The 27,362-nt window shown below is 40.7% G+C and overlaps 1 protein-coding gene across 2 annotated transcripts in view; it reads left to right on the forward strand.

Moving 5' to 3' along the window:
- Nucleotides 1–27,362, forward strand: part of LOC137184080 (vitamin D3 receptor A) — a 95,526-nt gene that overhangs the window by 38,855 nt on the left and 29,309 nt on the right. Inside the window, exons 1-3 of one of the 2 annotated variants that reach the window (XM_067591414.1) lie at nt 398–712; nt 20,155–20,302; nt 21,696–21,826. In XM_067591414.1, the coding sequence (XP_067447515.1) occupies nt 20,157–20,302; nt 21,696–21,826 (277 nt within the window). In that variant the 5' untranslated portion in view covers nt 398–712; nt 20,155–20,156. Of the gene's footprint in view, nt 1–397; nt 713–20,154; nt 20,303–21,695; nt 21,827–27,362 lie in introns of those variants that run through there. The other variant, XM_067591413.1, reaches the window with a different exon arrangement.

Below are 27,362 nucleotides of genomic sequence, written 5' to 3' on the forward strand. Positions count from 1 at the left end.
TTGTGAGTTTTTCCAGTTTTGAGCCTCATGCACATCTCTCCTTCATTTGCTTACTCCGTGTCCTTATTTGCTCTTTACCTTTGCACATCCCTGCCTTTGAGTTCTTCCCTCTCTTTTATTAAATTTTCATCTTTATCCTTCTCTTGTGCTTAACCTCCTACATCGTCCGTCACCACTTCCATTCCCCTCCTCTCTCCCCCTTTCCCCTCATTCCCTTCCTTAAACTCTTTCCTCATGTCAGTGATGGCTCGTGCTATATTTGTGGAGTTTGCCCTCACCCCGCTGACCCCAATTATCAGGTTAACCATTTACCTTCAGGTTTCACCTTGTTGGCCCTTTGCCCCCACTCCATGTCAGCACTGACATAGCTACAGGCGACATTTGCTTTTTGCTGCATCAAATATGCAAGCTTCTGGTGGGGGGGAGCGGAAGAGAAATAAAGGGAAATTATTTGTAATGTGGGAGTAGTGGGGAGGAAATAGTCAAGGTGTAAAGGAAGAGGCGAAGTGTGGGAGCGTAGGGAGTATCAATAAATGCAGGGATCATCGAAACAGTTCGAGACTTAAACCAGAGGAAGGAAGGTAGAGGAAGAGCGTGAAGTGGGATTTATACCTTTGGACCCAGCAGTATTTTTTCTGGAGGAATGTTGACTGTACGCTACTGTGTTTGGCTGCTGGGAGGAAAATGGAGGGAGCTCTCATAGTAGTATAAGGTCAGTTGTAGCTGCTAATGCTGCTGGATTGGGTCATGTGTCATATTGTTGCTTTTATATCACATGTTATTTGCCTTTGTTATTTAAGTCTGTTTATTCCTCTGAGATTTGACCCAAAAGGTTTTAATCTCAACAGCATTGTTATTTTGCTTTAGGAAGGACATTGGGATGTCACCAGCAAAACAAATACATATAGAATATGCCAAATAAAGAGGTAATGATATGTATGCACTGTATGTGTTTTCAGAATTTATCATAGCAAATGGAATTGTTGTTGTTTTGTTTTTAACAGCGGACTAATAAACCTGCGCTTCATGAGTAATGTATGACTCATGACAGGATATGCCAGCAAAGGAATTTAGAGTAGTTTAATGGGCATCGTCTGTTATGATTACTTTCTTTGTTTCGCAATTAAATCAGCAGGCATATTGGTGAAACAGACACAATTAACCAAAACCAAACCAGACCAGAACTGAAACAAACAACTAATTGACTTAGTTTTCGACTTTATGTTGGCAGCATCAATCAGACCTGCATCTTTACTGTCACAATTTTAGCATTCTTTCCTCTAATTCATTTCATTTGAAACTTCAACTTATTTGTAGACACCTTCCTGCTAACTTGATGTGCATCTGCCATTATTTTAGAGTAATGGTACAATATTTGGAATTTTGAAGGATTTTTTTTATGCAGTTGATGATGAATTAATTGACAGAACAATCAATAGCCCCAACAAGCAAAGCATTCATTAGTTATACACTTTTTACCTAATATGTACTAATTTGAGAAGATACACGTTGGCATCTTTCAACAACAAAAAAAAAAGGATTCAAGAAAGTAACTTTATCTTTGCATACAGTATTTCTACTCCTCAAAGCAATAGACAGAGCCGAGAGGGTTTCAGCAGGAAAAAGCAGTCAGATCCAGCCAGCGAGGTCCGTGGCCTACATCATATTGGCTGTGTTGGCCAGGACTAGGGCGTCACTCAGTCTGCAGGTCCAAGACATGGTGGGTAGTAGACTGACCTTTTTCTGAAATCATTACTGGTTTGGACTTTGCCATTCTGTAAACAGCAATGGAAATATAAGCAGTAAATAACGTTCCAATAGTAAGGTTGACATTGATAACTGTTATTTTAAATAATAAAACAATAAAATACCTCCTCAGAGCTTAACATTAAAATTCAATCAAATGGTAACTTGTACTAGAAAATAATAATAAATTGGCAGACACTAAGAGAAGCAACACAAATGTATGTATATAACAAACAATACTTTGAAATTAGCTGCAACCCATTTGGCTCTATGAGACCAAATACAGAAGCCAAATCTGCCAACGTATGGGCTAGAACTTGAGCTAGAGTAACACTGAATGTGAATGGAAATAACTGAACATTGTTTTATTTTGTCGCGGTGTGTTTTGCAGTGTTACATTACGTGGCCGTTGCATAATGCTTTCTTTTGTTTCATCGGGCCTAGATCAAATGGTAATATAAAGCATTTTCTGTGCAGTTTAGTGTGTTTATCTGTAAATGGCTGTGAGAGTTTAGCTGTGTAGAAAACAAGCTTTTCTGTTTTCCTCCTCTGATTATCCCTAAGTGTAATTAGAGTAATAGAGTGTAGTTAGAGTAATATTCATTACTCTAGGTGGTTTGGTATTTGGTTGTTCCTCATGAAAAGATGAATACACACATCCAGTTGCTTTTGCTGAGCCACTCATTGCAGGCTGCTGTTGTAACACACACACACACACACACACACTCAGACCACACAGAAGCTCTCTGTCCGGACAGCTTCACTGGATGAATGCTCAGACAGCTTCTCCTCTCGCCTGAATGTGGCTGCCACGACCCTCACCTTTCCTTTGGGGAAAGGCTTGTACAGATCCTCATAGAAAATAACTAATAATTTATCTTAAAGTTATTAGAAAATATTTATCCTGGAGTTTGACTTCTGAATCAGTTTGAGTGTGTGCTTGAGCCATATTTTACGTGATGGAAATGTTTCTCAGAGGAAGTAGTGGGTGGGCTTCTTAGGTAGGAGAAGGTCATATTTGATACTGTTTGTTATATATTTAACTGGAAACAGCTGAATATTAACTCATTGAATGTGGAGTTTTTAAGGCTTTTGTAATCGTACATGAAAATAATCACCGTGCTCTGTGTCTCTAATGCTCACCACCAGCAGCTCTGTCTGCTGTCCACCAGATCACGTTTGACGTGATCAGAGATCTGGCCTGAAAAACAGCCTGCATTTATGTATTATTTGTTTTATGCGGCCCACCTCTGAGGGAGGGTAGAGACAGCTTTAAAATTAGACAAACATTGTTTTTATGATAGAATTTAACAGACATAATGGTGTTAATCAGGCCATTTTAAACGGCATATCGTCTCTGGTTTCAAACATTCAGACTCACTCGACACTAGGGCAGTGGCTCCTCTGTGTGGTTTGGGAGTACAACATTTAGCATATTAACTTGGGGTGTCTGGTGGAGCGGCGTTGTGACATAAGGGGTTACACATCAAAATTACCCTTTGGCAGTAAACGCAGGGGTATAATAGTAACAGCTGAAAACAGTCAGACCTCGACTGTAAGCAAAAGATGACGTTTTTATTGCGAGTGTTGAATTTATATCAGAAATATTTCAGTCTTAAATTTGGGTAACCAGCTGAGCAATGGTAAATATTGAAATCAGAAATGTGTTAACTTTGCATTGGACTCTTGTATCATTATCAGCCTGTTTGCATCTGGCTCGCTTCTGCAAGCTGCTTTGACTCTGCTTCGACTAACGTGATGTCCAGTCAATGAGCTGGTGTCCCATTGCCCTTATGCACATATTCTAGGTCAGCAATCAACAAGAATGTATCGATCACACGTGATCTCTGCGTGCATGTAGAGAGAGAGAGAGAGAGAGAGAGAAAGAGAGCTTTGTTTCTCCTTAATTAAAGCAAAATGCTTGTCAAGCTATTCGGATGTATTACATGAAGCAGAATAGTGTAAACATAAAGAAAGTATGATCTACAAATAATGTAAACAGGTGAGAACTGTACTATACTGAATTATGTAAACTATCTTTTGGTTGGGTTTCTGCCCAGACCACTTTAGTGTGTAAACCTCGCATCCCTCTATGTTCTTCTAACACTGAAAAGATAAAAACAAAATGCACTTAGAAGATGAATGGGCTCTGTGCTAGAAATGTTGTCTGTTCTCCGGTGTATATACTTTGTACTCGGTATATTACAGCTTCAGTTCTCCGTAAGCCATCACAATTAAGATGCCAGGACCAGCGCTGGGCAGATCACGTGACACCCTCGGGCCCAGAGAGACGTTTTACCGTACAAATCTATCATAAAGAAACAGCTGTAAGCTAGGAAGACAGTTTCACAAACACTTGGAAAACTATCGTATGCTGTGTGCAAAAGCTGACACTTTGGCCTGAGGGTGGCACTTGAGGAAAGCTCATGTAATGTGTAATGGAAAGTTTATTCTCTTGGGAAACTTTCTCATTTTCTTCCTCACTTTCTTGCCTCTTAATTTTCTCCTTCAGTCGTGTTTTCTTTCTATCTTTCTGTTTAGATTCCTTGTTTCGCTCTGTGTTTTTTTCTTCACCTGACTTTTTTTTTCCCCCCAATCCGCCTTCTTTTCTTTCCTTCTTCACCCTTTCAATCCTTCTCTCTCTCTCCCTTTTTCCCATCTCTCCTTTCATTCCTTCCTTCCCGCCTTAATTTTTTTTTCATTACTTCATTCCTTTCTTTACAAGCTACTCTCTGTCTCTCCCTCTCCCTCTCGCTCCTCCCTCCCCGTCTCCCTGTCAGTCTGCCAACAGCCCGACGGCCTGTTCGTTTTCATCCTCTGCCTAGAAAACAAGGTCTAAAGTTCAAAGCTGCTGTTGTGGATTGGCGGCAGGAGAGGGAACACAGAAGGAGGCCAGGCCTGGGTCAAAACAGATTTGAATATCATCTCAAATAGATGGAATTTCAATCTAATCAGACGCCACACTTCAAATTCAGTGCACATAATCTCTTGTGAATAACATTAAAAAAAAATCAGGATTGATTACCTCATGACAGAAAAGATCAAAATGACTTGTGATTTTTGTTTCAGTGCCTTAAAGCCATCACTGGACACTGATGTACACCCAAAGAACAAAGTTACTTACTTAGATCATTAGTGAGCAATTTTGAGTTAGTGATCAGGTTTTTTTTAGGAATCAGTATTGGCCAGATGTATTGTCAAGCAGTGTATTTGTCTAAACTCAATATCACTCTTGATTATTGGCCCCTAAAGTGTAAGTGGACGGAATTCAAATGTCTTAAGGTTATATTTATTTGTGTGTATGTATGGTAGACACTTTGTCCTGTGATTGTAATGAATTCAGAAGTTGTTAAAAATGCTACACGAACTGGGCTGAGGAAATAGAAGATAGCAGAGGAGTGGGTGGAGGTGATGTTAAAGGAGAAGGGAGCTTGTCTGACATGTCTTTTGGCCCAAAGCCTCAAAAGGGGATGCTTGTGAGATGCCAAAAATATAACAGTTCTTCCCGTGTGTGTGTGTGTGTGTGTGTGTGTGTGTGTGTGCCCACACACTGTTTTTCTTGGTGCTTTTAATCTGATGAGTGAGGTAAATATATTTTGATGGGCTTGTCACTTTCATATTCCCAAGTCCTGACAGTGCTTACTGTACACCCACAAGGCCTGTGTATGTGTTTGTGTGATTTAATTTCATTAACATATTATCCGTTTGCACAGCTGGGTTATTCCGGACCGTTCCTGTGTTAGAACCTGTGTGTGTTTGAGACAGAGGTGTGTGCATGTACGTGCCTGTTTGTGTGCCTCCACCTGCACCATTAAACGAGAGAGAGTGAGCCAGAGTGTCCACCTGTATTTATCCCAGCTCAGCTTCCTTCAGCCCCTGTCATTATAGTGCCTGTATAAAACACCCTCCCACTAACTTACACTGACACACCACACAGACAGTTAGCAGCATCTTCAGCACTTTTCCTGCTGGTGAGTGGGTGTGTGTGAAGAAGATAAAAACCTGCTCTGGTTTTGCTGTGTGTTGAGTGTGGTTGTATGTTTGAGAAAAATGAAGGTACGCACCTTAGAGAAGAGTATTTATAGCTAATGAACTTCTGAGGGGCATTATGTTACATGTGCATTAGAGTTTAGTCAGGATGGTAATCATATATGGATGAGTGGGATTAGGAATTAGATAGATTGAAAGTGTATTTACTGAAAGTGTGTAAAGTTGGCCTCACGTGTATATTCCTGTGACATCACTTTTATCCATATCTGCGTTTTCAAAAGATGTGCATACTCACTCACCTCTGACTGTTGAGATATGTTGTTAATACTAAAGTATGTAAGTTAGAGCTGCAATGGTTAGTTGATTAATCGATTAGTTGCCAACTACTGAATTAATCACCAACTATTTTGATAATCGATTAATCATTTGGAGTCATTTTTTAGGAAGGAAAATGTCCAAATTATCTGGTTCCAGCTTCTCAGATGTGAATATTCCCTGGTTTCTTTAGTCCTCTGTGATAGTAAATTACCGTATAATAGTGAAAGCCGGGTCCAATAATGGCTGGGGGTGTGGTTGACATGGACAAATAAATGCCGGCCCCAAATACAGGCCAGGGAGGGAAAAAACAAGGATGGATTAAGACTGTATTCAGACCAAATTAGGTGTTGCTGCGCACCGCTGCAGGGTTGTATGGTGGTGTGAGGAGGTGTGGGTGTGTTTATTTGTGCTCTAGAAAGTAACCATTGTGAAACAATTAGATATTTTTTTTATTTAGCTATAATTGAAGTACCATATAGGACAAGTGTCAGTGACTACATTTTCCATAACACCCATGCCACAACACTGTAGAGAGCGAACATGGCACCAACCAGTCAGAAGTTTGACGTCAAATTCAAAGAGAGAGTTTTGCAATATGCAGAGGAAAATTAACGAGCGAAAGCTGCAAGACATTTTGACACTGACCTGATAAGAATCAGATACTGGAAAAGACAGAAGCATGAGCTGCTGTTAGCTGACAAGAGGAGAGCACAGCTAGCTAGAGGTGGGAGGAAGAAAGTTAGCTTGGAGCTAGAGAGACAGTTGATTGATATTTGATATTTGGCTGTGCTGTTAACTGGCCATCAATGTTTATATCCAGCGTAACGTTACCTCAGATTTGTTAAGTTTTTATGTGACACTGGCCATATTCCCCCTCCGGTACTTGACCGGTCATACTTCACACAAGTTAAATTGAAATGTTTGTGTAATGTTTCACAATAAAAGTCAGGAAATGAAGGCATTATGTCCATGAGCATTTAATTTTATCAATAGCATAATGCAGTAACATAAATCTAACAGAGCAAACGGAAGCAGATCAGAAAACAGGGAGGCTTCATACTAAAATATGAGCAAATATACTTATCAAACATAGCGAATTAGGAATAAAGGCCTCTCTCTGATATAAGCCTGCTTCCAATAAAGGCCTGGTACCCTGTGCAATTGAGGTAAATAAAGGCCCCGGCCACTATTAGTGAAAATACGGTAACTATGTGTTGATTATGGACTGTTCATCAGGACAGAAGAAGACATGGAGCATTTTTAAAATATGTATAGCATTACTCGATATCACAATTACACTGTTAGTTTGTTGATAAGAGCAGATGAGTCAGCAAAGCTATGACTTTGTTGCCACAGCTATAATAATATATGAAGAAGTTCACAAGTAGAAGATAAATGATTAAAATAATTTCAAATTAGCATGGACTGAATTAACAGCACCTTTAAAAATGTTTTCAACCATCTGGATGTTTTATGACTCAGAGTCTGGAAGCTGTAATCACAAACATGCTTCTACAAGTCAGGATATGACTCTCTAGATAATTTGCAAGATATATTTCTGTAGTGATCTTGAATAGATTAGAAAAAAACAACATAAAACCACCCTCTTTGATTTGAAGTATTTTGTGTTGGCTTTGACAAAGATTTCACTGATTTCCAGGGCTCAGTTACATGCGGATAGTGTATGTTTGTTTGATATGGTACAGTACACTTGTGATCGTTAAGAATTGTGTGTGTCTGTGTGTGTGTGTTTGCGTGTGTGTGTGTGTGTGTGTGTGTTCAAGCGTCAGGGGGTGCGCCACATACCAACCAATCACATCAGTCCATCTGTTTAGCATGCTTCTGTAGCCAATTGGGACATCCCATTAGTATCTTTCAAACAGACTTGATACACACACGTACACATACACACACACTTTGCATGCACAAAGACTCACACAAATCCCACCACGCTATAAATGGACTCGGAACCCCCTCCTCCTTTTAATGGCCTCAGGCTCATTTGTTGGATTTGCAGGCATCTGGTCTGGTTGGATAAAATCAGAGCTAGCTCTCTCTTGTCCATGTTTGACGCCTTGTGATCCTGATGTATTGTATCATACTGTGCTGAAGCACAGTGTAGCCTTTTGATACTGACATTCATAGAAGTCTTGTTTTGCTGCTTCCTGGATTACAAATCACAGATTACAATTATGTGTCTGTGTCTTTTCTTCATACACTACTAAACTACAATGGATGTATGATTTCTCACAGTTCATTATGCTCATGTTTCACTCTTGTACATGTCCTCCTTACATTCCTTACATTTTTATTTCGTATTGTTGTTTTCCTTAGGTCTTGTATACATATTGCATTTTTTTTCTGAGCGCCAGAATCTTTTTTTCAGTGGTTCCCAGTGAGGAAAGAGTGTATGCAGCAGCATGCGGCTGCTTAGAGAAAAAGTGCTGCACTTTTTTGTGCGGCCACTCCGAGCACTTCCAGATGAAATTCTCTGAACTTGTTAGAACGGCGCTGGTGTCGTCACTGTTGCTCCTTTTCAGGCAACCAATCATATATTAAATAGGGCAGGACTTGTCACCCTGGTAACCAGGAAAATGGAGGAGAACTGTGTTCTGGCTGTGTCTGTCTATCCTGAGCTTTATGATATGTCAGACAGAAACCACCATAACAAAGACAGAAAAGCCCATTTGTGGGAGCAGATTGGCCGGACACTGAATGTTGCTGGTGAGTGTTGTGCTTTTATCATCCTACATGTTGTAAGCTTGTTGTTAGCTATGTAGTCAACCCTCTTTGAACGTAGCTTTAAGTCAGCATTTTTTTTCTCTTATCGCACAAGTGTTTCATCCCAGTGCTCCCCAGGGCCGTGCTAACACTTTTCTGCCAGAGAAAATCGCTATATGGACACACGCCCTTATGTTAAAATATCTCTTACTTTATATTATATTGTTTACAGCAGGGCTATTCAACTTCAATAGCAAGTGGGCCAAATAGGAAAATCACTGGGGGTCTGTGGGCAACACAGAATACTTTGTCAATTAATGGCTACAAATAACTTACAGTATAATGTTAATAGATATACTACCACATGGAATAAACTAGTCATGTGCATCCTTTTTCTCTCACTTTAATCGTATCATTACAATCAATTCCAGACAGCAGCCAGTCCATACAGAAAGTAGGAAAGCTATGGTTACAAGGCTTGAAACAGAAGTGCAAAAAGTAACATCTAAAAATCCAAGGAGAGATGAGATGTTTTTCTGACAGGTCCATATCCACAAATGTAGAAAACAAGATGAATGTAGTAAAACAGTATCCATCAGACTAACAGTAAGTAGGCCTGTTTATAATATCCTCAACAACACTTACATACATAAGGAGCTTTTAAAACAGGTCCATATCCATAAATGCTAAATGCAAGATGAACATAATTAAACAGTAGCCGTCAGACTAACAATAATAAAGTTCATGACACTATCAAAAACAATTCCAAGCAGACATATGGTGCTTATAGCAGGTCCATGTCCATATTTGTTAAAGGTCAAAACAGTAAAACAGTATCCAGACTATTTTCACTAAGAGGGCATTACATGCCTCAATCAGGTGATTTACTACTACACAACTACCATACAAATCAGACTTCTATCATTTTAGCCTGTTTGAGTCAGTGAGAGAAATTACACTGCCTTGATTTTGCTATTTCAAAATAGTTTGGCTCATAAGTAGTAAGGGCAATCCTGAGACACTCCAATCCAAACATTGTCAGTTTTAGCAAGGCCATTTTCCCTGTGGGGTACTGATATTGGCTAACACGCTTAGACCAAAAGTCCACTGCTCCCTCAGACTGCAAGTGCTGTTTTAAAGCAAAGGAGGACTGCACATCAACCAATTCCATCTGAAAGATGCTCTCATCAATACAAGACATTACCTCTTTTGCTTTTACACAGAAGTCTGCCTATGGTTTGATGGAAAACGGGTCACAAGCAAACTGCAGTACCTCAGTGGGAATGCTGAAGCCTTGGAATCTCTCAGTAAAGTTCTCAATCAATTTTGTCATGAAGTCTGTCATGGCGGGCGTTATGTGTGCCCCAGGTGCTGTGCTCATGAATGCACGGAGTTCTGGGAAGTGCAGCAATTTTGTTACCATTAGGTCGGTTGTGAAAATCAACCAAATCAGCAATAGATTTTTCCCGCCCCTGCACTTCCAGATTCAAAGTGTTCAAGTGTCCAAAAATGTCACACAGAAAGTAGACTTCTGCCATAAACTGTTCATCCAACATGCGCTCCAAGAGGTTAGATGCCCGTTTGCGTTACATGTGCAAAGAAAAGACACAATCTCCTGGTGGAGTTGACAGAAACGGTCCAGAACCTTTCCTTTGCTGAGCCATCTGACGTCATTATGTACAAGTAAGTCAGTGTGCTCAGCAAAGGTGTCAGCAAGTAGCTGACGGAAAAGGCGATGTTACAGGCTGGAGGTTGATCAAATAAAATTGACAGTGTTCACAACAGTGTCCATGGTGTTTTTCAGATCACCACTGAGCTTTGCACACAGCAAAGACTGATGAATGATACAGTGTAAAAACTGCATATGTTGAGTAGTTGATAGCCTCGCCACCAGCCTTTGCACACTACCGATGATAGCCGGAGTGCCATCAGTAACCAACAGGCAAACTTTTCGTAAATCCAGTTCACGCTCATTAAAAAAACAAGACAATCTTTTGAAAAATCTCTTCACCTGTAGTGTGTCCCTCCAATGGAATAAGCCCCAGAAGTTCTTCCCAAAAGCAGACTCTGTCGAAAAACCTGACATAGACGCATAGCTGGGCCATGTCGGTATAATCAGTTGACTTGTCGACAGCGATAGACAAAACCTTTGCTTTTTGAAGGTTTTCCAAAAGCTTTCTTGAGACATCCTTTGCAAGTAGTTCCACTCTGCGAAGAGTTGATGTGTCCGAGAGAGGCATTTTTTTAATGATTGAAGTGATGCTTTCCTTAACTTTGTCATCAATGACAGCAAGCATGCAATCTCTGACGGTTTCCACCTCAGTAAAAGGCCTCTTCTGTCTGGTTAGTGTCCAGGCTACACGCAGGGATGCTATCATGGCTCTTGTTCCGTGCAAAAGCGACCAAGGGCCACCTGACATCTGAAAAGATGCTAGCAGTCCCTGTACTTTTCTTCTCTGTTCCTCCGAGCCTGGCAGAAAACAAGCCATGATTTGACTTGTAGTGCCTCTTTACGTTATATTCTTTCACTACAGCAATGCATTCATTGCACAATAAACACACCAGTTTATTACTTGTTGCGGCTGGCAAAGTGAATAAATACTTGTCAGTCCATTCGCTTTGGAATTGGCGATTTCCACAATCAACTTTACGTCTCTTTAGCTTCAACAGAGACATTTTGAGGTTGCTGTTGGCTAACGTGAGTTTCTCTCTAGCCCGCCAGCCCAGGGCGCAACTTGACCGAGTGACCAAATGGCAGATACGGAGCAGGTGTGATACTCCTTCTTTTTTCCGTTATATGGCGGGTGGCAACCAGCGTTAAGGCACCTTACTGCCACCTACTATGTTGGAGTATGAACCACAGTTATCTGTCCCCTTGAACAAACAAACACAAGAAAATAAAAATGTTTTTACCATGCCAGCCTGATTTGCATGCACCCTCCTGCGGGCCATAGAAAAAATCCAAAGGGCCGTGCTTGGCCCGCAAGCCGCTAGTTGACTAGGCCTGGTTTACAGTATGCTGCAGTGACCTTTCCACTACACTAAATCCAAATTAGAGTATTTTGTTCAGCCTACCTGAGATTAGAGGGATTTAGGATGGCTTTCAGAGCATACCTGTGGACCCACTTTAATCTCTCCCATAACCCACCGTTGGGTACAAACTGAGCCAGAAAAAAAACTCTGGCTTTGATCTTTGTGTCCCATGTTGAGGTTTGGACCCAGAGTGGGTTGTTGGGGTTCACATGCTGCTACTCCTCTGTGATTTCTTACCTTACCTTTGATGTCCAGGATTTATGGAGCCAAACAGGAATCGAATACTTAGGGACGAACTCACTATAGTTCAAGGAGAAAATCTACCCCTTTGAAACAAAACTTTACCTGTGATTTTTGACTGTCCAGTGATTTGGAATGATTGAGTAAAGAAGAAAAGTCAAACCAAAGATGACAGATCTAAAACTCTCTGCGTAACATCATTAGATGAAACATAAGGAGCGGCTGTTTGCTTTTTGAGTGGTGGGATTCTGTGTGTGTGTGTGTGTGTGTGTGTGTGTGTGTGTGCGTGTTAAGCTCCGGCCCGGCTGCTGCTTTGTTGTATTGTACTGGACTGGAGTGTATGGTGCTTAGCTGTTAGTGAGGCCCACTGTGAGGCAGCTGGTGGTAAAAGTAGGCCATGCTCCCTGTTGTGCTGCCTATAGAGTGAACCCCTCTGTATGCAATAGATTCCATTTCCTGTGGTACCCTCCTATACTGAGCCTTATACAGGACTGGACAGTACCGGATTACTGCTGAGCTTTGAAGAGAGTGGAAACAGAGAGCAAGAAATGTTAGTGGAAAGTATTGTGTTGACCAACTCAGCCTGACTTATATAATGTAGTAATGAAGAGAGTAGGGAGGATGAGGAGACTTGTCTTCCACTACTTTTCTATGTCTGAACTTCAGCAGAAATAATTCTTGAAATTCAACAGTAAACTGTAATCAATACAAGCATGCTTTCAGTTGTCAAACATTGAAACTGCTTACTAATTTCAACTAAGCTTACATTGTACTTGAATATTACAGGACTCAGGACATCCATCTGGTACATACTGCAACTACAATGGTTGAATTTCACCAAATTGTCTATGGAATGAAGATCTTTAACAGAGAGTTGTTTCAAGAGATGTATATTCTGTTTTTGCTGGACTAAGCATCTCTAAGTATAGTATGTGTTTTTCATCTTCTCAGTAAACTTCCCAAAACACAAAATTTCCATAGTCAGTAGGTATAATAACAGTCAACAATTTAGCAGAAGGCAACTTAATCCCTCTTTCCTCTTAGACATGCCTCTTTCAAACAACAGTGCAATATTTAATTGATCCTTGTTGGGAAATGCCACCTCCACTGGGAGGTCAGAGGTCAAGGTCATCCACAGAGCAGCAGCCCTGCAGCTGGCAGTGTGGGACACTACAGCAGTGCACATGCTTGCTGGTGTGTCACTCAGGTCTTCGGTTTAGGGACAATCTCTCCAACCTCTAGGCTGCCCTGCCGCCAAGTTCAAACCACTTCAGCATCACATGGCCACTCTGTAAACATGTGATGTTAGAGGAAAGACAAGTCAAACAAGAATGCCAAACATTCCTTTAGTGCTTTTATGATACAGGATATTTAAGTGGTAGAGTCCAAATGATTCTACCAGGGTACTAGTAGTATTTTAATTAAATAGCAATGTAGGACTTTGCCAGCCACAAGATGACTGAAATAAGTCTGTTTTGGATTCTGGTTGGTCTGATTTCCATAGCAAAAAAATGTTGTCTTCTCATGTAGTTTTCACAGCACTGAAATACAGTTCAATACTAAATCAATGATGGACATTTTCCTATATGGCGCACTAATAACAGTATATTATAAAAGGGAACCTGGGGCTTATGCTTCTCTTGACATACTTCCATTCTATATTATGGCCAATTTTCTTCTATTAGAGCAGTTATTGAGACAAAGTAGAAATGGTCAAAAACCTTTTATCCACTGAAGTGTGGTCCACACCATACTGATTTGATCCAGTTTGTTGTTCAGCGACTTTGATGCTTTTCTTCTCAACAAAATCCACCATAATCAATTTGGTCGGCCTGTTGTTTCCAAAAGCATTCCTCTGATTGTGAAAACAGCACATACAGGTTAAGAGCCAGCAGATCTCTATTAATCATCAAGGTGGGTCTCAGTGATGTAGTGACAAAATGCTCAATCATGATGATGATATTTGATGGTACTGGCACAGGTTAATCAATACATTGATAAGTCCACCTCATGCTCCACTTAACGGAAAGCCTCACACACAGTCACACACACAGGCTGGTCGTCCAAGCCTACCTAAAGTTATTTCATACAGTATGTACAGTACATACTGATTCTTCTTACATAGCATGTGGCATGTTCCTCTGTCTTCCTCCTCGGCCAGGCAGTCATGTTGTTTTAGCAGCTCCTGGGCTGTATAGGTTTTGCAAACTGGAACATCAGATTTATGATAGCAGGAAAGCATGAAGACAAACGCAGCACAGTAGTTTGACTGGCCTCCAAGGGGCACAGGAGGGGCTGGAGTGAAAGAGAAAAGTAAAGCAGACAGAAAGCCACAAGAGAACTACATGGAGCTTTTTCGAGGAGGTACAACAACTTCTATGCTTATTGTAAACTGGACTGGGTGGGCTCTTTTATGTTGGTAGAGAACTTTCCAATGCAGTGATTACCGAGGGAGTGTTTATTGAGCATCAATACATTAATTATTGGTCTCAAGAGAGCTGCTAATATAGTAACTGGTATTTTAAAAACATTTTTATATCTTTAAATATGTTGTCATGAACTAATATAAAGAATTTTCCTTTCAAATCCTTTCAAAGAGCATGAAAAGCATTATATGACATATTTGGCACTTTGAAGAAGTTACTTATCCAAATACTTTGTATCACCAGTTTTTTACTGCCATTAATTATGCAAATATATTTCAACAAAGTAAAATCCTTTGTTATTATCATTAATGTGCAATGGGTAAGTGCAGAGCTTGTTTTTCATGTAATTTTTCAAGTATATGATGCATTACTCAATTTTAAAAAAGAACTAAAAACATGTTTTTATGGTGGGCAGCAAGCACCCCTGCAATAACTTTTACAGATGTACCACAGCGTTGTTTTGGCCATTACTGGTGGGACCTATAATGGATGTTATTATGTTTGAGTGCTTGAATGGCTTCGCTGCTTTTAAACATGCTTTAAGAACCATATTTTGATACATTTTATGAAATACATTCTTATGTCATTTGTGTGGAAACAGAAAAGCAAACTATTCTCCTCACTGAATTAATAAGGAATGCTAAATATCCTTCACTGAATGGTTTTTTTTCCACACACTGTATGGTGATGGGGTCTTAATAGTCCGCCTCATGGGACCTGTTGTTTACATGCTATGGGGGGGGGGGGTTATGAATTTTAACTTGATGAGATGGCACTCAGCTGCACTGCTCACCGCTTCAGAGAGGAAAATAACATCAGCATCAGCGAAAACAGACAGAGCGACTCTGCCGTAATCCAGCCTGACTATCTCTCTCACTAAATGTTTCATCTGTTGACATTAGATGTCACTTGTCTTGTAGCCCGCCCCGCATAGCTCTCAGAAGCGTCACAGACAAGTGTGTTTACAGCTGAGGATAGAGAGCAAGATAGGAAAAAGGAATGGAGTGACAAACAGCAAAGTGAAACTTAAAGAGAAGAAAGAAAGAGGAGTGAAACAGAGAACTGTGGAATGAGACACAGGCGAGGATGAAAGGACTGGTGTTGCCATGACACCAGAAATATGACATGGATACCAGTATTTCATAGTGCAAAATTGACTGCAGTCTCATTGGTAAACAAGAAAAAAAATGCTTCTCCTGTATTAGTTTAGTGTAAAGGACTGTTTGATGCTCTTGTTAAGTTTTGAGATATTTGATTCACAATGTTGTAGTACAACAAAAGTCCAGACATTGTGTAGTTAAGCCTTTTGTGTTTTACTTATTTATACCAGAGTACAAGTGGGATTTATCTTGTTGATTACATTTAGTTAAAGCTGGTAAAACTCTGAAAGTTTGCAAAAGTCAGTATTCAGTGTTGTACAACATTATTGACAGAACATTGAATTTTGTTATTGCGACAACACCAGCAAGGACTGTAGGTGCAGTGAGTGATAAGAGTCACAAGGCTGTAACAGGGAATACAAGGTAAACAGTGGTGGGTTAAGCTCGACAAAACATGACAGTTCCATTTCTATGTTGTACAACAGGGCGTCCTGGGATAGTCAGCTGGCCAACCCTGACCCCAAGATCTTCTTGGGTGAGTCAGTAACATACCATGGTTCATGTATTTGTCCAGAACTGTTCAGTAGAGGATGTTCGGTTTGGTATGTTTTGTACCGTAAAATACTACAATTACTGTCAAAGTAGTTTAATCCACTTACTCTGACGTGTGGAACAATAATTTGCGAGTTCCACCCAGAACGTTTCACAGCGCACCGCTTAGCTGTAGCATAATTATGGATGTATGCTAGCTGGCTTAGCCAAGGAAGCCTTGCTGCGATCAGAATGACAAACAAGAGACCCATGACGCTGACCCAGTGCAACACTATTATTAAAATATGCTCTGTTATCTCTGTAGTAAAACAATATGGCATATCCCTGGTTTGGTCCCTCTGACTGATATATTACGACATCACTAGATTAATAATACTGAAGCATCAGTGTGTTGCTGTTGTAGCTGCCGGAGGTGGAGCTAGTTTGAACTACTTTATATACAGTTAGACCATAAATCAGCATAAAACAGCTGTCAGCAGGTGTCGTGACTCCTTGCAAGAAAAAGAAATGTTGTTTTCCTTTTCCACTGCAGCAACTAAACTGTTTCAGTAATAATTTCCACTGCAGCAACTAAACTGTTTCAGTAATAGTTACAGCCAATAAGCCGTTGTTGGATGTTGACACTTTTCAAAATAAAAGACCAAAATGTTATTTTCTACCTTACAATTGAGGTATATACTGACTGTGGATTTTTTGTACCCCTATAACATACTGTTTGAGCTTAGCTGTGTAACACATTGAATTTCCAGTGTCGACACCAACACTTTTGATTTTATGAAAATGAATCCACGAAGAATCCATTATCCACAGCTGAGCTCTATTTTGTCCAACAACATTGTGTATCATGTCTCTTCCAGTTTGGTTCAATTGAATCTGTTTTTTTTGGCACAAATGTCATATTAACTGCTGCCTAAGCATCTAAATAAACTTAAAAACTAAATAAACTAACACAAATAAACTGCAACAGCCTGGATTTAGTCAAATTGAATCAGTTGGATAAACTAACCTCCTTATCTCAAATAACAGTTTGCACTGGGTTGACTGTTCTATTATTCTATATTGCCTAATCAGGAATGTTAATAAAAATATGTGATATAAATCAGTCATCAACATAACCAGAACATTATCTGTCTCTCTTATAATTACACACTCACTCTGCATCTTAACATTAACATATTGTTATACCTGACTGCTGTCCTTTAAAGAGAAAAAGATGATGACAGAGATTATGAAGATACTAATGGCTTTCTTCTCTTAAAGCAAAACAAATGTGGTTAGGAGAGAGAGAGAGAGAGACACACACACACACAGAGAGAGAGAGATGGAATTACCCATCAGCCTGGCAGCTACCCCTTCTGCCTTTACTCTACCAATTAATCATGCTGACTATGAATAAATAAAAGTGCTAATTATTAAGCAGTGTTACAAATGAGAAATAAGTGGGAGAAAACACATAAAGAGGAAAACAAGAGTGACAAAGAAGTGATTAAAGCAGAAATATTATCAGAGTTGTTAATTACAGACCTGGAGCCTAATCGTACTGCTGTTAATCAGCACCACTAATGAAAGGTTGTTTTGCTGTTGGTTGTGCAGGTCTGTCGAGATGTTCGACATGCTGTTACTCCATTTCACTCTCTCCAGTTTTTTCATTATTCAAAAGGCTGTTGTTGTTTTTTTTTTTTTTTTTTTTTGTGACATTATGAATAATGGTCTGTGTCTTGTTTTTGTGTGCCCTGTCAACGCGCTCAACACCCGCCCCGACATACACTGTAACCTGAAATCACTGCTATGTTTGTGAATGAGACAGCCCCCTTTGCTTACATGTGAACCTCACACACACACACACACACACAGATGGTCAGCGTGCATTAAGGTGATACTCCCGCATGTCCTGCTCTCCTGGTGTTGTGTGTACTGGGTAATGGCACTGATGCTTCCTGGCTCGTGCATATGTGTGTCTGTATTTTCCTGGGAACCGGTGCTGAAGCTTCAACTAGCCAAGATGTAATGAGAGCTAATGGAGTCTGACTATATTTGTCTCCATCTTTCACTTGTGCTCTCACCTGCCTCCCCTCTCCCCTCTTTCATTATTTCTCCCGCCATCCTCTGCACCGGTTCCTCCTATCACTTTGTCCTGGTTTGACATTATCGGAGTCCTACTTCTACACACGTCGACTCACCATCTGCAGCCACGTGACAGCTTTCCCCGCTGTGCCTAAGTTCATTGTGTGAACCCCCTCCCCTCTTTGCTTTCATTTGGTCGTCTTCCCCTCACATGACCTTTCCCTCTCTCGCACATACGGTTTCTCCATAGTGTTGTTTGTCTACAGGCCCAGATCTCTAAAGCATACTAGGAATTGCATTTCCTATTCTTCATCTCTGTTACATTTGAATATTTCCTTTGTATCTTCTGCAGTTTTTTATTTTGACTTTTATCGTCAGACCTTCTCTTTTAACACATTTCTGTTCAGCATGTTTCAAGTGTTGGCTTGACATATAAGCCAATACAGAAGAGTAGTATTAATATATGATTACACTGTGTTCATCGTTCCCTGGTGTTGTCTGAGTGAAGATAAATAAAACCGAAGTCCAAATTAAACTTAAAAAACTTGATGAAATGAACATTATCTCCCTGGAAAACAGTGAATCTTTAATGGCAACCTCATCCTGTACTAGAAGGCATGAACATCAAATCTAACCAATAAAGCCATCACTAATGCTTCTGCCTCTTTCATCAAATCAATCTGCTTTACTCATGTTTTCCTTTTCCTGAAACAAAACTTGCTTAACAGAAATGGAATCATATTAATAGTTTTTAACACTTTTAGACAAATGTGGACCCGGGTTAGTTATAGTTGATATTAATGTAATCTTACCAAACAGGATTCACTCCACATTCTGTATTTAGGTATCCTCTCACCTCATATGCTCCCTCATTATTCATTTTCAGAACTTTCCTAAGCTTTATTCAGTCAGAACTGATAAAAACAGCACCTTTAAATGAAAGATTAAGTCATCATACCTAAATATCAAATAGGTTATTTGTCAGTATGATCAAAAACTGACTTAAGGCAACTATAACTACTTGATTAACATTTCTGTGTGTGTGTCTCTCTAAGGTCTTACAAAGGGGTTTATGCAGTCTTGTCAGTTCGCATCAGCATATGCATTAAGATATAATTGAAGACTCAGTCACCGTGTGTTTGTCAGTGCTATGTGAACATATTATACACAAGCTGCATAGGTCAACACCTGAATCCACTGATAAACCTACTACAAACTGTACAGTGTTCCTTTCATCCTCCATCACCTCCCTCCTCTCCTTTTTTTGACTTCCTTAAAGTATCTTCACCTCTTCAATCCGACTTTAGACAGAGGCACTTTCTGTACAGATTAATATGGATTAGTTTGCTCACAGTTGGCCTGTCGGTGTGTGTTACTCTACTGCTGTTTATTTCATAAGGGACGGCCAGATGGTGCGTGTGTGAGTGTGTGTGGAAAAATGAGCACTGTAGAGAATATTTCATCTTGGCAGTATTAAATGTATCCGTCATTTCTTAGCCTTTGGCAAATAGCCCTCTTTCTGCCATTAGTTCTCTTTCCCATTAATATTGTAATTTCACAATTCTTAAAACTGTGTATGTGTATGCATTTGTATGTGTGTATATGTGTGCGCCTGTGTCTGCTGAATCACTCAGCCAATAGCTGCGAGATGCAGAGTGTGGCTGTCAATGCCTTTTGCTAAATATGCTAATAGCCCAACACCTGTTGGTATAAGAGGAAAACACACACCTCCCCAACAAGCACACACTCTAAGCAAACACTTTCACACAACACACGACAAGAGGAAAACAAACTGATTTTTAAGCTTCGTTCGTGGGTGGTGAAAACCATGGATGCACAAAGTGAACATCTTTAAATTTTTTTGTGTTTATATCTTTCACTCGGACCAGCAGTAACACTTTTTAGGCGTCAGCGTGTCAGAAACTGGCTCTAACCTCTTCTCTCTTTTTTCTTTTTCTCTTCAGTGATGGAGCCCATGACGGTGACGACGTCGGTGGTCGGACCGGACGAGTTCGACCGCAACGCCCCGCGGATCTGCGGTGTGTGCGGCGACAAGGCCACCGGCTTCCACTTCAACGCCATGACCTGCGAGGGCTGCAAGGGGTTCTTCAGGTCAGTGTCATCCTAGCGTTGTTTTTGCTCATGCCATATATTTTGCTGTCAAGGTTCTTTGGAGTCTGTGTGTTAGTGTGTCAGGTGATGGGATAATAGGAAAAGTGTGTCTGTGTTTCTGTGGGGAGATGAGGTGTAATTAGCAGCCTTTCCATGTGAAGGGGTGTTCTCAGTAAGCAATCCTATTTGCTTTCATTTGGGCATTATGTGCTTTAACAGTGATTTTTCTTCCAACCTTTAACTGAATCTGTACATTTCATATTTCATGACTGTCTTTACTTTGTTCAGTTTTTCAGTTAAAAAAACGAGGCTTATTTTTACTTTCAGGCAGCACCTGAAAGGAATTGAACTTGTCTGTTAGAAATATTGCAGATACTTTTTGCTGAAGGCTTCTTAGTTTCACATAAATTTAAAACAATAATGCATAACTTATTAAACAAATAGTCACATACTATTTTCTTACTTCCCAAAACATTGAAAGTAGCTCCCGGCTGCCTGCGGTTGCTATGCAACATTAGTAAACTGCTGAACTATCGTTCAAGCTAGTCAGCGATCTAACCAGAGTTTATTTATTCACATTAATTTGAACATTCCCTTTAATTGCACACCCATGTAAAAACTGTCCAATGTCAGTGGGGTCACTTTGCAAAGTGTGTGCAATAATGTTAATTTTGTTAGGAGATGCATTGCTTAGGGTGGTGAAGATGCTGCTCCACCTTCTGCTGCTCCCGTATATTATTCTTTTATATTGTTCTTTTCAGAACAACATACATTATTCAACGGTGTTCATAGATATAGACACAGACATACTTACTTTGACTCATCAGGGTTTCTAAATTGGATTCACTGATGAAATACTGTAATACATTTTTATCCCATCAGCTGAAGGGAGAAGAATAAAGACACCATCACTTCAAACAAACAGTGATATTTATCATGTCTGGAATGAGCTTGTTCAAACTGATGTTAATTAATAATTACTATTGCCATATACGTGCAATAAGTGTAAAATCTACATATAAATTGGGCAGTGCATTACTCATGCTGTGATGCTTGCTCTTAAATTTGAGAGTACTGCTTATGGTTATAGTTAAATATTAATTTAAAAGAGCATTCATTTCATCGACTGCTTGACATTAAAGTGGTTATAATAAGTGGTTACAATGCACCTAGATGTTAAAAATACTTGTATTTGAATTTTTTTTCAATGAAAGTTGCATTATCACCAATAACATGTGTTTCTATCGCTTATTACATCCCTTTAATGTGGAGCAGTAAGCATAAAGCCATCTCCCTCTGACACCTCAATGTATTTTAACCACCACAGACAGAGAAAAATTATTCTAAATGAGTCTAATATGAATCTAAACAATCTAATCTTTCACTCCTGTAGGCGCAGCATGAAGCGTAAAGCCTCCTTCACCTGTCCGTTTAATGGAAGCTGCACCATCACCAAGGACAACCGACGTCACTGCCAGGCCTGTCGTCTCAAACGCTGCATTGACATCGGCATGATGAAAGAGTGTGAGTTAACCTTTCTGACCTCTGATATTCTACAGAAGCAATGTTCCAGCCAGCAAGCACGTTTGGAGAAAATATATGAAGAGTGGCAAAACATGAGCAATGATTTTTAGTTAATTTCCATGGATGATGAAGCAAAAACAATAAATAACAAGGGTTTTGCTTTGTGTTTGCGTCTATGTGTGCATGTGTGTTGTGTTTGCATTGGGTTCTTGCATCCAAGGCAATTAATGCATATACATGTATATATAATATTCTTGTGATTAATTGTAGTATAGCTTGAGATGCTAACACACGTTTAACTGCAAATATTTGAGTTTCAACAATTTGCTGGTGTATTCTCTTTAATGTTTTGATCTTATAATGTGAGGAGTTGGCAGTTGGCTTTAACGGTGTTCTGATAAACAGAATTAGCTTGAACCCAGACTGATGAGTTCATTTAACTTATTTCCAATGTAGTTTCATTCTGACCATTTTCTGAGGCAAATGACAATACTTGAGACGGATCTAGTACTATCTAGGTCATATCACATGATGAACATGATGAAAATTCTTGAAACAGAAAACAAATTCTTTAAATTCACATCTTACCCTATTGAAATATATTTAAAAGTGTTTGAAGAATCTTTTAGATTTTTAATCTCCAGAGAATCAGATTGAATGTCTTTCTCCATACCTATCAGTCTTTTTTGTTTGTATTTGATTATGAAAGAAATGAATTACTGCAGCTGATCATCAACATATTGTGATCATGCTAAAGCAAAACAATTTGTGTTCTTGTATTTGTGGAGGCTGTGATGTACACAAATGTTTAACAGTAGAAGAATTAGGTTTCATTATAAAATAGATCAAGAAGATAAGAATATTATAAAATTAGCATAGATAAGACTAAAGGTTGACACTGAGGATGATATTAATGCAGGATGTAAAATCTTTGCCTCCCCTTGATGTTCCTTTGATGTAATATTCATTTATGCAGCCGAGGTAGAGCAGCTGCCTCTGATGCTGCTTCAGGAAAATTGCTAAGCTTGAAAAGCAAGCCATTGCTGAATGAAATACAGTTGACTTCTTGTTTTTATTTTTATTTTTTACACTTGACAGGACAGTATTTTAGCTGATGCCAAATTTCAACATTTTCTCCAATTTATTACACATAAAGCCAGTTAGAGGAAGGCAGCTCACAGTGCAGATAGAAAACATGTAGCTGATGTTATAGCAGCATATTTAATAAGTATGTAGAGCCTGGCTCACCTAAGGGCTTTTCTTTTTTTAAAATATTTCTGGCATTTTGGCTGCCAATTAAGACAAAGTAAAAAAAATCTTCCACTATAATTCAGTATTAAAATCAATGCAATATTCAAAAGCAACCCAAAATATAATTCCATAAGTCTCACCCAAATACTGTATTACAGACATTCAGACAATGATATTCTTTTGTTTGTTACTTTACTAGTTACATTTTACTGCTATTGTTTAATTGATGCTCTTTATTAGGCATCATCATTATTACATTATTATATGTAACATTCATTGATTACATGATCTTTTTTTCAATGCTCTGTGTAAGTAAAGAAAGCTCAATAAATGCAAGTTCTCATTCATAGTAATCGTTTTGATGTCTCACTATGGGATATACCCCCTGCATATTCCTCAGAAGCATTTAACTCGTTATGCCAACCCTGATTGGCTGGTGATCGAGACGCCCATGTCAGATGGTTCCACCTACCTTGAAATAGCTTACGCTACAACGCAGGCATCAGTCAAACACCTCTTCTCGCTTCAGAGAATATCGCACTCTGTTTTCTAATATAGGTAGCTTAACTGTCCACAGAACAGGGCTATCTCGGCTAAACACTCTGTCACCGGACGCTAGCTACCTTGATACGCTTCAACTCTCTGGCCTTCACCATAAACCTAAGTGCTCTTCAACTAGCCACACCACGGCTAGGTTTTCGACGGTAGCTTGAGTGCTTTGCGGAGCGTTCACCCTCGCACACCAAGCAGACTGGGGAGACGCTTGATTCCCATGGGATTAGCACGCTAGCTGATTTCCCATTCCTCTCTGTTAGTACACCTGCTAGTGAAGATGGACGTCACCCTACCTCACACCAGAGGAGACAGAGACTCCAGGACTTGACTCTGCCACTGCAGTAACAAAATCTTGAGCAAAGACACACACCAGGTCTGCTAGTGCCGCCTCAGGCTTGAACATGCCTGGCTGGCCATCAAAATCCCCCGTTCATGCAGGCACTATGCCTGCTTTACTGTCAGAGTCTTAGACAGCAGCTTGCACGCCAAGCTAGCTTGTCAGGTAACAACCTTCACCTGCCTGCTGGCGACATGCATGTCGACAATGGGGACAGAGAGGGAAGGACATGGATGCCAGGCCGTGCAGTAGCGCTAGCTGGGGCTCACAGCGGGACCTAGCCACGGCGCTACAGCCTCTAGAAGATGTGGTGGAACTGAACTATGAGGACACCTCGGAACTCCTCATATCAGAAGAATTGTTTGTCACTCCCGCTCAGGCTGCAAAGCCTGGAGCTGGGTCTGTCTCCTGAGATGGGGACTAGAGCACACCAGCTTCTCCTGTCCCCAGCATGGCTATGCAGGACATGTGCAAATGTGCTGCATCCAGGCTGAACATCCCTTGGCTTTCAGTAGTGATGGAGGTAACCAGATCCCGTTACGAAGGGAAGAAATTGCCCCAGGGCAAGAGGGCAGCAAGACAGCTGCTCCCAGTCTTCCCTGAGCTGCTGGATGAGGTCTTGTCTTGTGAAAGGGCCACTTCTTCCTGGACTTCGAGGGCATGGAGAAGCTTGGTATTCTCCATATGCCTTGCTCCATATGGCTGCTTGTCGCAGCCCACCTCCACTCATGGCTGTCGACAGCGTCCTGCAGGAACCCCACACTACTGTTGAAAGCAGACCACTTCCAGTCTGCCATGACTGAAAGGGCCTACAGAGCGGCGGCTTTGGCAGTAAGGGTACTGAACGTGTCCTCTATGCTCGCGGCATACCAGGCATACTGGACATTTGCCTCTGTGTGCAGTGCTGTGTGGTCGAGGCCATGGGCAGGTCCATGGGGATGAGGGTGCTGCAGAAAAGAGCCAGGTGGCTCAACTTGGCAAACTTGTCCGACAGACAAACCGATGGTGCCCAACAGCATTTTCAGCACTGTCCTGGCCTCCATGCAGCAGTGATGTGAGACCAAGGAGAAGGAGGACAAGGCTCTCCACTACCGCCAGTCCCGTATAAATTAGAGCTCCTGTTGGTGTTTCTCAGCCTGAACTTCTTTCTCCCATTTCTCAGTGGGCACCATGTCCTGGTGAGAACAGACAACATGACAATGGGAGCTTATATTGTTTTCAGGGGGGTTTGTGTTCCCATCAGTTACACACACTGACATGCAGACTGATATTATGGAGTTGCAAGCAACTCTCTGAGAGCAACACATGTCTCAGTAGTCCTGAACCTGGTGGTGGATCTGCTGTCCAGGGGCACGCCTTTATACAGAGAGGGGACTCTATTTGCATCAAGACAAAATGCACAGTGTTCGCTGTTCTTCTCAATGTGAGGGTTAGGCATACCTCTCGGCATGGACACGCTCACTCATGTATGGCTGCCCGTCCTCCTCCTCCTGTGGCTCTGATACCCCCCACTATGTCCAGAGTGAGGGAGCAATGCCACATACTGATTCTAATAGCTCCACATTGGCCAGCAATGCACTGGCTGGTGGAGATTTATCAACAGTTGTGCGAACAGCTGTGGCAACTCCTGCATGTTGTCCCAGGCTAAGGGATTTCGGGAAGTGACCAATTCTTTGTATCCTGAACCAATCCCCATATACGAAAACCTATTACAAGGCAACGGCTCTCCCACTGGGTTGTGGGGGCGATTGCTCTAGCTTGCAGGCACCGGTGGGCCTGCAAGCTCATTCCACTTGTGGTCTGGCCACATCCTGGGCCTTGTTTGAGGGGTTTCCATTCAGGACATTTGTGCAGAGGCAAGCTGGTCTTTGCCCCTCACTTTTGTCTGGTTTTATAGAGTGGATGTCTCTGCTCTGTGTGTGGCTCACGCAATACTGTGCTCAGGGCCCTTGATGGAACAGAGTACTACTGTTTGGGTGTTGGTGGTTGCTTAGATAAGCCTGTCTGGCAATACTGGAGCCTCCATCAGAGTAGTATGAGTGAGATATCCCACCAGACAACTCTCTTATTGGGGCGAAGCAAGAAGAGGTGCTTATTTTGTCGTAGTGTAAGCTATTTAAAGCTAGGTGGAACCACCTGACATGGACATTGCAATCACCAGCTAGTCAGCATTGGTGTAATGAGATAAGTGCTTCTGAGTAGGGATGTAGCGGTACACAAAATTCACGATCCAGTACGTTTTCGGTACAGCAGAAAAAGGTAAAAAATAACATTTTGTTTTTTATTTTGAAAAATGTAAACATCCAACAATGGCTCATTGGCCAAAACTATTACTGAAACAGATTAGTTGTGCTGTATTGGAAACTATCACTGAAATAGTTTAGAAGTGCTGCAGTGGAAAAGGAAAACAAGTATTCTACTTCTTGCAAGGAGTCAGGACACCTGCTGACAGCTGTTTTATGCTGATTTATGGTCTAACTGTATATAAAGTAGTTAAAACTAGCTCCACCTCCAGCAGCATATATAATATATCAGTCAGAGGGACCATACCACTACTTTTACTTTAATACTTTTTAACTACATATTCATCTCTTAGATCTGGTTCTTACGACGTGCTGTCTGACCACATCAGAAACCAAATATTTTTATCTTTGTTCTGAACAGCTTCACTCAAAGACAGATTGAAAAGTGAGCCGTCACAGAGAGGGGAGGGGAATGGGGAGACGTGGTATTGTTTCACTACGGAGAAAATGGAGCATATTTTACTAATAGTGAGGCACTCGGTCAGTGTTGTGTCATTCTGACGGCAATGACACTACAGAGTAACCAGGGTAATCAGACTACATTGGCTAAGCTGGCTAGCATACATACATGAGCATGCTACAGCTAAGTGGTGCGCTGCCACAATATTTCAGGTGGAACTCATGCTCTAGAATTATTGTTCCGCATGTTGGAGTAAGAGTATTATTAAACTATTTTGACCATAATTGTTTAGGTCACTGAACATACCAAACTGAGGAAAGTTACGCACTGAACCCAACATCCTGTACCGAATGGTTCAGGACGAATACATGTGCTATTACACCCATATTTCTGAGGAATACGCGGGGGGGGGCCTATCCCATTGTGAGACATCTAACTCATACTACTTTGAGAACCGGAGTTGCACAAGTGACCTAAAGCTCTGTAATGTTTAGATGAATGAACTGCCTGGAGATATTAGTGTAAGGTTGGCTGTTGCTAGCAGTAAACTAGTTTCCTGCTTGCATAGCTTTTAATCTAATATTTATCAACATTCAGAAGGAACAGGAGCCAAAAGAATCAATGGCAGGCTGTAAATTGATCTGATTTGCAACAAGGAGACAGACAGCACTGAATATGCATAAGGAAGGT

This window comes from Thunnus thynnus, chromosome 6 (assembly GCF_963924715.1).
Source record: "Thunnus thynnus chromosome 6, fThuThy2.1, whole genome shotgun sequence".
NCBI classification, from domain to species: Eukaryota; Metazoa; Chordata; class Actinopteri; order Scombriformes; family Scombridae; genus Thunnus; species Thunnus thynnus.